The sequence below is a fragment of the Eubalaena glacialis genome, chromosome 1, assembly GCF_028564815.1.
Source record: "Eubalaena glacialis isolate mEubGla1 chromosome 1, mEubGla1.1.hap2.+ XY, whole genome shotgun sequence".
Taxonomy (NCBI): Eukaryota; Metazoa; Chordata; class Mammalia; order Artiodactyla; family Balaenidae; genus Eubalaena; species Eubalaena glacialis.
This window is the reverse complement of record NC_083716.1, coordinates 230460668-230472849: the sequence shown is the minus strand read 5'-3', so window position 1 is coordinate 230472849 and position 12182 is coordinate 230460668. Positions and strand designations below refer to the sequence as shown.

The window sequence follows — 12182 nt, the reverse complement described above, 5'->3', positions numbered from 1 at the left end:
ATACACATCATTTTTTTCAGCATCCACACAGTATTCACAAAATTTGATTATATATTAAACCAAAAAATTTGATTATAGGGCTTCCCTGGTGGCGCAGTGGTTGGGAGTCCGCCTGCCGGTGCAGGGGACACGGGTTCGAGCCCTGGTCTGGGAGGATCCCACATGCCGCGGAGCGGCTGGGCCCGTGGGCCACAATTGCTGAGCCTTTGCGTCTGGAGCCTGTGCTCCGCAACGGGAGAGACCGCGATGGTGAGAGGCCCGCGCGCCGCGATGAGGAGTGGCCCCCGCTTGCCACAACTGAAGAGGGCCCTCGCACAGCAGCGAAGACCCAATACAGCCAAAAATAAATAAATAAATTTATTAAAAAAAAAAATTTGATTATATATTAAACCATTATTATATATAATAACTTATAAATAGCTGCAATTGTATAAAATTTACTTTCTTATCAAAAAGGCCTTAGAAAAAGGTTTACAAGAACCATGACACAAGTATATCCAATGAAGTATGGTCAAAAAACCTCAAATCTAAAGTCAAAGGAGAAATAAAAAACTGTGATTTTTTGTTGTATTACTTACTACTGTATCACAAATTACCCCCAAACTTAGAAACTTAAAACAATAAACATTTATTATTTCACAGTTTCTGTGCGTCAGAATTCAGAAGCAGCTTACCTGGGTGGTTCTGACTGAAGGTGTCTCATGAGCAGTCAAGATGGGAACCAAGGTTGCTGTCATCTGAGGCTTGACTAGACGTGGAATATCCACTTTCAAGATGGCACACTCACATGGCTGTTGGCAGGAGGCCTTAGTTCCTTGCCGCATGGGCTTCTCCATAGGGCTGCTTGCAACGTGGCAGCTCAGGGGGAGTGAACTGAGAGAGAGAGGCAAGCTTTTATGACTTATCTATCTCAGAAGTTACCCCCTGTCCTTTCCACCTTATTCTATTCATTCTAAGTGACTCACTGAGAACAGCCCACACCTAACAGGAGGCAAATGAGGTTCCACTTTTTGAAGAGAGTGTCCCATAGTGAACATATTTTAAAACACCACACTAAACTGATTTAAATATAATGATTATAATCACATAACATCAATATTTATGGAATGTAGCTGATGTTTTGTCATTTAATCAGAAAGAATGAAGAAGAATGGAGGAAGAAAGAATGTTTTCAATTCAAGAGGCTAAGAAAAGCAGCTGTAACACATTCCTAGGGAGAAAAAAACAGCATTACTGTAGATCAAAGCAGAAATTAGTGAAGTATATAAATAAACAAAAGACAAGAAATATTGAAATATGTGAACTATTTTAAGTCCCAGTGGTCTGAAAAATCCAATAAAGTGGGATAATAACTGAGAGGTAAAATGAGTAACCATAGACACACTGCATTATAAATTTGAAAGGAGATATAACCAGAAATGTAAAGGTTCTTTTTTTAATTATGAAAGAATATTATTTAAAATTGATGTTAATACATGTTTAAATTTCAGTTAAATAGGCAATTTATTGAAAATACAAATTTGTAAAATTGCTTCTATTTTTAAAAGAATTTTTAAAATCTGAATTGACATGTAACTATGAAATACATTGAAACTCATTATAAAAAAGTACTGTGGGCCCCCGCCGCCGCCCTCGCCGCGGAGCCGTGCGGAGCCGAGCTCACGAGCTAACCCGAGCCAGCGGCCCGGAGCCAGCCGGCGGGCGTCCCGGAGGCGGCGGCGCAGGGAGGGGCCCGACGCGCGCACGTGGCCCCGGCGGCCGCCATGGCAGACAGCGGCCCCGCAGGGGGCGCGGCGTTGGCGGCTCCGGCCCCTGGACCGGGGAGTGGCGGCCCAGGGCCCCGCGTCTACTTTCAGAGCCCCCCTGGGGCTGCAGGCGAGGGCCCGGGCGGCGCGGACGACGAGGGCCCAGTGAGGCGCCAAGGGAAGGTCACGGTCAAGTACGACCGCAAGGAGCTACGGAAGCGCCTCAACCTGGAGGAGCGGATCCTGGAGCAGCTCACTCGCCTCTACGACTGCCAGGAAGAAGAGATCCCGGAGCTGGAGATTGACGTGGATGAACTCCTGGACATGGAGAGCGATGATACCCGAGCTGCCAGGGTCAAGGAGCTGCTGGTTGACTGTTACAAACCCACTGAGGCCTTCATCTCTGGCCTGCTGGACAAGATCCGGGGCATGCAGAAGCTGAGCACACCCCAGAAGAAGTAAGGGTCCTCGACCCAGGTGAACGGTGGCTCCCACAGGACAATCGCTGCCCCGCAACCTCGTAGCAACAGCAATACCGGGGGGCCCTGCGGCCAGGCCTGGTGCCATGCGCAGTGCTCCCCGTGCCCCTGGCCCAGGGGCCTCTTCCCTGCCCCCTCAGTTTTCCATTTTTGGGGTTTTTTATTATTATTAAACTGACGGGACTTTTTGTGTTTTTATATTGACTGCGGCGCGGGCCCTTTAATAAAGCTAGGATATGCCTTTGGTGCAGTTAAAAAAAAAAAAAAAAAAGTACTGTGTTCTCCCCTCCTTCAATTTTTCTGGGTCCAGAAAGTTTTACTTTGAGTTCTTTCAGATAGTCAGTGAGTTGATTACTCTCATGCCATTTAAACTTTCCAACATAGGAAATCTGAGAAATTTTCAAATTAATTCTAAGAAATAAATAGGACTCAGGTATCCAAAATGACAAGATTGGAAGGAAGTTAATCAATCTGTAGATCAATTTTAATTATAAACACACATATGATATCCTGAGTGATACCAGAGGTATAGTGGTATAAAAGTGGTGGAAAAACAATATAAATTCGTTGGACCTTTAAAAGCAATTCAGTAATTTACTACTTATAAGAGGTATATCAAAAACAAAAAGACACTGGAAGGTTAAAGTAAAAGACTGGACAAGTATAAACTAGGTGAATGTAAAAAAACTACACAAATAACAACAAATAAACAAAATAATTTAAACTAATAGCATTAAAGTTAGACAAGTATAGTTAATTATTAGAAAAATATTTAATAGAAAAATTGGGGAGTCATTTTCTATTGATCAAAGGAAAACACAATAAAGAAAGGATAGTCTTGAATATTTAGAACTGAATACATGGCTTCACAATGTGTAGATTTAGGAGAAAATGATGGTACAATATTCGTAACAGTTGGGGAAGCAATTCAGCGATTATATTTTGAGATTCTTTGAAATGTTCATCCATTCTTGTCTACTTATTCTACTACTCAGAAAATCTATCTTAAGAAAAACAATCCTAAGTAAGAGGAGAAAAAAATTATGTCTACACATAGTATAATGATCAAAAGCATGGGCTCAGGGCCAGATTGCCTTGGTTAGAAACCTTGTTCTGCTATAGTATCTGGGTGAATGCTCTGTGCTTCAGTTTCTTCGTCTGTAAAATGGGGATAAAAGCACCCATTTCACAAGGTCCCCTCCCTTGGATTGAACTAATATATAAAGTGCATCTCACATACTGATCAGTATGCAGTTGACCCTTGAACAACAAACTTAGGGGTGAGGGGTGATGACCCTCCATGCAGTTGAAAATTCACACATAACTTCACAGTTGGCCCTCTGTGGATTCAAGCAACCGTGGATTGTGTAGTACTATAGTACGTATTTAGTGAAAAAAATTTATGTATAAGTGGACCCATGCAGTTCTAACTGATGCTGCTCAAGGGTTAACTGTATATGTGTTTGCTATTATTAAATATCAGTAGTGCTAATACTAATGAGAAAACAACAAGGAAAGAAAAAACTATTCAATATGATATGAGGGAAATTAAGCACATCTATTAAAGGCATGCTGCGCAGCTATTAAAAATTGCGGCTAGGAAGACAACATTAAAAATACTAATGATATAATGTTAAGTAAAAAGCGAAAACACAAATGATTATGTATGTTACACGACTAACATTATATATACTAGATTTTCTATGCATATGAAAAAATGGAAGTTTATACCAATGTTAATTGTTGAATATTGAAATAGGTTATTTATTTACCCATTACTTTTATTCACTTTTTTATTTTCTAAATTTATCTTTCTTGAATTAAAAACCCCAGGCATTTCTTTTTTAAAATTAGATGTTCAGATTGAATGCTTCATAATCTTTCTCATTAAACTTAAAAAAGGGCAAGATGATCCAAGTGATTGGAAGAAAATTCAGATCAGGATTCAGGGTTAGTGAAATCATTATTTTATTTCTTTTTGGGTGATTAGACTGGCACTGGAACTGCAACTGCAGAATCAGCTTGGCACGACCATCATAATTTCTGGCAAATATGTGTTTACTTGCCCTATTTATTTTTTGTTACATTGTTATAATTGAATTCCTCATACTTGCAGCTTTTAGCTGCCTCAGTTTTGAAATGCAATTACTTTTTGCCACTTTTATTCCCACATGTTTGCTTTACTCTGCTAAGGAAAGGGTTTTAATTGGCTACCGTGGAAGCTGATGGCCTCCTTGTATTCTTCCATCTTTCCTTATATCTATGTTCAACCCCACCCACTGTTCAGATACAAAAACATCCACACTTTGGGTGTTTCTGAGACACAAGTTCTGTTCTGATCTGTGTTGGGAGTAATATTGGTTGAAATGCACATCTATTTAGCTTTGGTCATTTCCATAGAGGGCGGGCCTGTGCATGGACAGATCGCTTTTCATGAGCATGTCATGTGGGTTCCTGGCAGCTCAGCTCAACAGTATTGGCCAAATTTGGATCCAGGGACTGTTCTGTGTCTTTTTTCACTTCAGGTAGATTGTCACCTTCTCCTTTGTTGGCCAGTGCAAACAGAACTTTTTGTATTCGGCAGGCAGAACTCCAGCTGACCTCGGCATGTCTCCTTGAGATGAACCCTTGTAACCAGACGAAAATGGGTTCAGTGAGTAGTGGGCACACGACTTTGCATTAAAAGGTGTTTCATATGTTTCTCGAGGTGTGCTTCAATTTGGGCCCAGCAATTCCAGTGATGTGGCTCATCTCCCACTTTATTGATCACAGGCAATTCTGAGTATCTTATAACTCTTCTTTAAAAACTGGCTGTGAATTTAAACAGCTGCCGCGCATGCAGAAGGGTGACAGTCAACTTGGCTTCCTGGGAAGAGTGTTGCCATTGTTTCCTGGAGAGGGTTAGAGAAGCATGTCTAATCTAATTGTCTCCCAGTAATAGAGTCACGTTAAGACAGTCTTTTCTAATGGAATTCGTTCTGGTTTTTTTTAAATATTGCCTTCTGAATAATCTAGAAAGGCTGGCTGACTCCTAGGGCTGTGTGGTCTGAAAAGTGAGCTGGTCCACCACTCCCCTTCCCAATACTAATTCCTGCCTTTGCTTACTCTCCTAGGTCCTCTGGGGATGGGTCAGAACAGTGTATTATGCAGATCAAATCCTATGGCCATTTGTTACCCAAGACTAAAATTTCACCCCTTATTATATTTCTGATCCCAAAATATGTCTGGGCAACTGCAAGTCAACCTCTCTGAGATTGTCAAAGAGGTCGTGCAATAAGTATATTCCAATTTTAAAATGGCAATATTAGATGCCTCAAATGTCAAAATAAGTCCTCTTCTCTTGTTAATTTCCTATGGAAACCTTAAATCACCTTGCAAGCAGAGTAAAAAATAATAACAATAATAATAACTGAAGTCTAAAATGAGGGTAAAAGGACAAAATCTTAGTTTTTAGCTTCTCCACGATGTTTATCAGCCTAAGCCAGTGACCAGCCAGGCTCCGTGACCTGTGAACTTAAGCTGAATTGGGAGAACTTTCTCAGCAGGAGGTAAACCTAGATACTCTGCACTTACCTTATTTAGCAGGAAATTACACAAATGTACTGACAGGGCACATTAGAAATGTTGTTAACTTCTTGCAAAGCTCAGAAATTTGCAACGGCGGAAGCACCATTCACAAGGTTTAATTTGAATTTCTTTTTTTTCTTTGTCGAAAGTCTCATAATTTTTATTTCTCAGCTCTCCAAGACTAGATGGAGTGAAGGCTTGATCCAGTGGCCTAATGTCCATACATCCTTGCGAAGGCATATTATTTTGCCAGGGGTGCTGTAACAAAGTACCACAAACTGGGTACTTAACAGAAATCTATTGCCTCACAGTTCTGGAGGTTACAAGTCCAAAATCAAAATGTTGGCTGGGTTGGTTCCTCCTGAGGGCTATGAAGGAAGGACTTGTTCCAGGCCTCTCTCCTCGGCTTCTAAATGGTCATCTTCATGTTCACACGGTATTCTCTGCTTATGCGTTTTTCTGTCTAAACTTCTTCTTTTTATAAGGCCAGTCTTAGGGCCCTTCCTAATGACTTCATTTTAATTGATTACCTGTGTAAAGACCCTATCTCCAGGTAAGGTCACATTATGAGGCACTGGGGGTTAGAACTTCAGTATAAAAAATTTGGGGGAAAACAATATAGCCCATTAGTGAGCATCGTAAGTCCTAGTCTTCTCTTTCTATGACATAAGAGAGGCCTGTGAAACCTGCCTCCCAGGGAAGGTTCCCCTCACCCTCATCTGTGTTTCAGCTAGGGATGGCTATTTCCTGATTCCTGAGTTCAAATTGCTCTTAATACTTCCAAAATTCAGAGCCAAGTGGGCAGTGCTCCCCAAGTCTTGCTGCTGTTCTGTCTCCACACCTCTTGTGCAGGAGTGGGAGGTGTCTTGATTGATTTCCTGATGCTCATTCCCTACATCTTCAGAATGATCCAGATGAATAGTAACAGTTTACCTGCTGATTAGGTAGCCTTCTCCCTTCTTCAACACAGATGTTGTTTGCTGGAATGAATATCTTTTTTTCCTTACATGCTTCTTTTGACTTGGAGTGTTTCCCAACTCCTGAACCTGTGGAGAAGGCACATGAATCTGAGATTGGTCTTGTCATAATTCCGACCTTGACTTTAAAAGCAGAATGGAATTTGGGATTCCTAGGCCTAGAGTTAAAGGTTTGATCTTGATTCTCACTAATGCTTCATAGACCATAGAGTACTTGGTGGCCTTCCCTTTTGAAAATGGCATATATTTTTCTGTTCATTAATGTCTGAAAGGCTCATATATGGAAAATGTTCTTCCCTATAATGGATCTTTGCTTCAGCTATATTGTCTTAAGAAAAGCTTAAGAAAAGGCTTGCATATTTTTATAAGTCAGGCTATAGCTCTATTTCTTGCAAAGGCCACCTTCCTTGTCAACATCTGGCTTGGTCCCTGGGGCCTGAGCCTCTACTGAAGTGCTTGGATTTGCCCAAAACAGGTAAGGTCTTAAAGCCACCTGCTTTAGACTTAACATGCATAGCCCTTACTCTATCAAGAGAGCTACTTGCCTGTGAACAGAATCACCATCCAATTGCAGTGATCTGCCAAGGTGAGAATTCCAAGTGACACACAACTAAACTTCAACTGTCTATCAGGTCTCAAGAGTAAAAAGTCAATTGCGAACTCAGGTTACCTCCAACTTAATGGTCCAATATGAGTAGCTCAACCTGCAAAGTCAAAACATTCCATTCATGCATTACATACCGAAGTTCAAGGAACAAAGCCATGTGTCTCAAATTCATCTACATCTCTCTATGTGCTATTTTGACCCACAGATTCCATTCCTTCTTTCTGAAAGTTTCTGGCCCTCCACAAAAAAGCTGGAGCTTGAGAGGGGCCCAGTGAATAGCACTCCTCTTCCTTATCCAAGTTCTGAACCAACTGGGAAATAAGGCAGATGGTTGAACAAAATACTATCTTAATTTACAATAATGCTGATTTTGGAGAATGTGGCATATGTGTGGGGGGAAATGAGCTTTGTCAAACTGAACCACAGAATTTCCAGATTTACCCACCAGTCGCAGGAGGGCTGGACCATCATAGGTATTCCCATGCAGTGGGACTGTCACCGTAACACAGCATGGTGGAACAGACCAGAACCCACACTTCCTGGGTACAGTGGCTCTGGAGAGCAAAGGGGAAGGAAGTGGGAGGGCTCTCCATGTCCCGTTCCTCTCTGGACCTCATCAGTAAGAACTTTCCTCTCCTGGGGAAGGAGGGAGGTGGGAATTCACAGTGACAGAGCCTCTCTGCGTGGAAGGACACGTCAGGCCTTGGGAAAAAGAGATCCTGGCGATTACCTGTCAACTGTAAAAAGATGCACAACGTAAAAACTGAGAATTATTATGTTTTATTCAGCCGGATTTCTGAGGACCTCAAGCCCAGGAGGCAGCCTCTCAGATAGCTCTGAGGGTCTGCTCTGAAGAGGTAAGGGAGGAGCCAGGATATATAGGAGTTTTGTAACAAAGACCAAATAGTTGCAGCATCAAAAGATTAGTGATAGTTAAAGAAAACCAGATAACTCAAGTTAATAAATTTAGCACTTTTCTATGTCCGGGAAGATGCAAGAATCTGAGCTCATTGAAATCATTCCTTTGATATGCACTGCAGCTATCTAAGGCCATATCCTGTGCTTTCCCATCTTGAGTCTCCCCAGGGTGCACCGCTGGGGGTGGCTGCAGGGGCCGAGCGCTTGGCAGTGGGCAGTCTGTTTGTCTCCATCCTGAGTTCCCTCAGGGCTCACTGTTGGGGGCAGCAGCAGTGGCTGAGAGCTTGATGACCGCATCGCATCATCGTCTGTTTGCTGATATGGCAGGCAACATTTTTCATTCACACACCCCACACTTACCCCTCACCAACAGCGAAACAAATAAACAACAACAAAAAATCTTTTTGCCCTGCACTTCATACTAGCTATTTTTATCTTCCATTTTTGTGCTTTTTGTTTTTTTCGGGATCTCAGGACTCTTGGGCTGTCTTAGATATACAGAGCCCCTGAGTGTGGCACCCCACAGATGTCAGTTATCCATGGAAAGTGCTGCCATATTCCTTGATCCCTTATCAAAACGTACCTGTGAGGTGACCCCCGTGCTTCTCACTTGGAGTGCTTCTGGTTGGTATGGTGGGTGCGAGATTGTTCCATAGATGCACAGTGAAAATGTGGCCCTTCTGTGGGGGCAATCATTTTTATTAGACTATCTGGGGAAAAAATAACAACAGCAACAGCAAAACCACATTCTCTTGATAGTAATGAAATGCATTCCTATGTTGGAATATAGGGCAAAATTTACATGGATTATTAAGTAACTACAAGGCTTTAAAGGAAATTGAAACTGAAGTTGGTTTCTTTAAGCTATTCTCCTAGTGCCTTCCGAGACACACAGTCACTCTGTGTTGGTGTGAAATGGAGTGTGTGTGGTGGTGGGGGGGGGATATATATCGTGGTTCAACACTGGGAAAAACACTAAAGTGGTAGAAAAAACAAGGACTCTCGAGTCAGATAAATCTTGTGGACAAAGTCCATTTTCTAGCTGTGACATTCTGCAAGCGTCAACTGAAAAAAATTCACAACCTAAAAGTTGAGAATTATGTTTTACTTGGCGGACAAAACTGAGGACTTAAGCCCAGGACACAGCATCTCAGATAGCTCTGGGGGACTGCTCTGAAGAGGCAAGGGGGAATCCAGGATATATATAGGAGTTTTTGCAACAAAGATCAGGTAGACAGAACATCAAAAGATTACTGTTAATTAAAGAAAACCAGACATCTCAAGTTAAGGAATTTAGAGCTTTTCTATGTATGGGAAGATGCAAGAGTCTGGGCTCACTGAAATCATGCCTTTGATATGCACCCTAGCCATCCAGGGCCAGTATCCTGTTCTTTCCCATCCTGAGTTTCCTCAGGGGTGGCTGCAATCTGATGATTCGATGGTGGGCATTACGTTTCCATCCTGAGTTCTCTCAGGGGTCACTGTGCCAGGAGGGAGGGAGGTAGCTGTAGTGGCTGATGGCTGCAACGTCCTTTGTTTAGTGATATGACAGGTGGCCTTTTTAGTTCACACAACTAACTTAAATGAACTGGGCTCAGTTATTTGTAAATTGAGACACAATTAAATTTTTCCTCCTCCTAAGGTTGATGTGAGAAGGGATTGAGATAATATCCATGTCATTATTAATGCAGCGACTGGCACCTAGTGTGGGCTACTATTGAGAGGGGACCGTCTCCATCCATTTGTTTATCTATTCATTGGTTTATCCATTCAGCTGATCATCGGTTCACTTGTTTACTCATGAACTCATATCCGTAAATTTTTTAGCACCTATTCTGTACATAAATGCTTTGTCAGCATAATGAGCACTAACACAATTCATTATCAGTGTCAATAGTGTCCAAGTCCATAGCTGGGCGACACTAAAAGCATTTGGTGGTACAGGGGATAAAAGTAAAAGTCTTAAATGTGTCACTGTTATTGGTATTAGTTATAGAAATTAATAGGAGAGAATGAAAGATTTGAAGGTATTTTCAGAAATATCAATAAATATATATGTTTTAGAAAATTATTTTTTGACAAATATTATATTTTATGTAATAAAAATAATTTCATATTTTAATGTTTATTATATTCAAATATAATGATTATTATTACATAGTTGCATTATACAAATATATAATTATTACATTTAACAATATATTACAATGTTTTAATATAGTAAAATTGATATATCATATTTTTTGAAACACAAGCCCTTTATAGTCTGAATTCTTCACAGATTTCATGCAAATTAGATTCTTCAAATTCTAGAAGCATTATCATGAATTGGAAAAAGTATAAATTAACTATCACGAACGGATGCCGTCTATTGAACCTCGGCACACAGCATGGTCCCAGCGATTGAAGACAGCAGAAGCCAAGGGAGGTGGGCCATCAATCCCAGAAGGCACTGGGGGTGGGTGGGGCAAGGTTTGCGCAACACAGCGTTGGGGGCGCTGTAGCAATGAAAGCAGGTATGGCCTAAGCTCTCAGAAGCACTCATTTATTGCCTTTGCAAAGATGCATTAAACAGAGTAATTGAGTGAGCAAGACTCTGTGAACTGTAGATAGCTCAGGCAGGAGGGGTGGAAGAGGGATCCGTAGGCGTTGGCAGGGATGACATATAGCTCCAGAAGATGAAGGCTGGCACGTGATGTTCCTTCCTTGTGTGTCTACCAGGCTGTTACAGATCCAGCCGAGGTTGCATCATTTTATTCTGAGTAAATTATTCAATAGTTTAATTCTTCCTTTCACGTCCTGCACTTAAAACATAGACCAGGGCATTATGTGGCCTTAGGAAAATTGCCTCGTCTAGTTTTAACGATCCAGACTTGAAGGGACTGATCAGGTTTGGTCTGACCTACCTTTCATGGTGCTAGCAACTAGATGAGGGTTGGGAAATCCTATTGAGATCCCACTCCCGGGACTTCCCTGATGGCGCAGTGGTTAAGAATCCACCTGCCAACGCAGGGGTCACGGGTTCGATCCCTGGTCCGGGAAGATCCCACATGCTGCGGAGTAACTAACTCGTGCGCCACAACTACTGAGCCCACTTGCCACAACTACTGAAGCCTGCGCACCTAGAGCCCGTGCTCCACAACAAGAGAAGCCACCGCAATGAGAAGCCGGCACACCGCAACGAAGAGTCGCCCTCGCTCGCCGCAAGTAGAGAAAACCCGCGTGCAGCAACGAAGACCCAACACAGCCAAAAAAAAAAAAAAGAAAGGAAAAAAAAAGATCCTGTGCTCTACAAGAACTTGGTTTCTGTGACTTCTTCTGGCATGTTTCATAGTCAGATGGTCCTTATTTAAGCGGGACCATGTGAGGCGATTGGCAAAAGGGAAACAGACTCTCAGATAATAAACACTGAGGGGAGGAACTGCATGGGCTCTCCAGGGACAAGCTCCTTGTTTTAGCAGCTCTGAGGATTCATGGACGGGCTCTGAGGACTGTGGTGGGCAGGCTTCTGGAGCATTCTTCCAGCAAGTACAATGACAAGTTTTGTGTGATGACTGACTGAGATGAGAAAAATAGACTCGGAGGCTTTAGGGAGGAGTAGCTTTATGCTGGCCCAGAGTGATTACTAACAGTATCAGAAATAGGAGCAGGTGTGGTGGATTGTACTGAAGAGATGGGCTGTGCTGGAGTGACAAATGGTCTTGTCCTGATAGTGGCATTTGCTGTGCACTTGCCCTGTACCTGCATGGGCCATGCCTCCTGCACTTTAGCTCACTTAGATCTCACAACCCCTCTTTGAGGTAGGTAGTAGTCGTACGGCATTTTCTTCAGAAAAGGAAAATGAGACATGGGTTCATGTAATGCAATGAATAAAAGGCAAAGTCAGAAT

General features: G+C 42.1%; 1 protein-coding gene and 1 pseudogene across 1 annotated transcript; both read left to right on the top strand.

Moving 5' to 3' along the window:
- The first annotated feature begins 1647 nt into the window (after positions 1 to 1647).
- On the top strand, positions 1648 to 2458 carry LOC133101058 (protein phosphatase 1 regulatory subunit 14B). Its single transcript, XM_061205648.1, has one exon. It carries the CDS (start codon positions 1764 to 1766, stop codon positions 2205 to 2207), a length of 444 nt encoding a protein of 147 aa, XP_061061631.1. The 5' UTR covers positions 1648 to 1763; the 3' UTR covers positions 2208 to 2458.
- Positions 2459 to 10654: 8196 nt separating this feature from the next.
- The window catches only part of LOC133092062 (large ribosomal subunit protein eL8-like), a 78900-nt pseudogene continuing 77372 nt past the window's right edge, over positions 10655 to 12182 (top strand).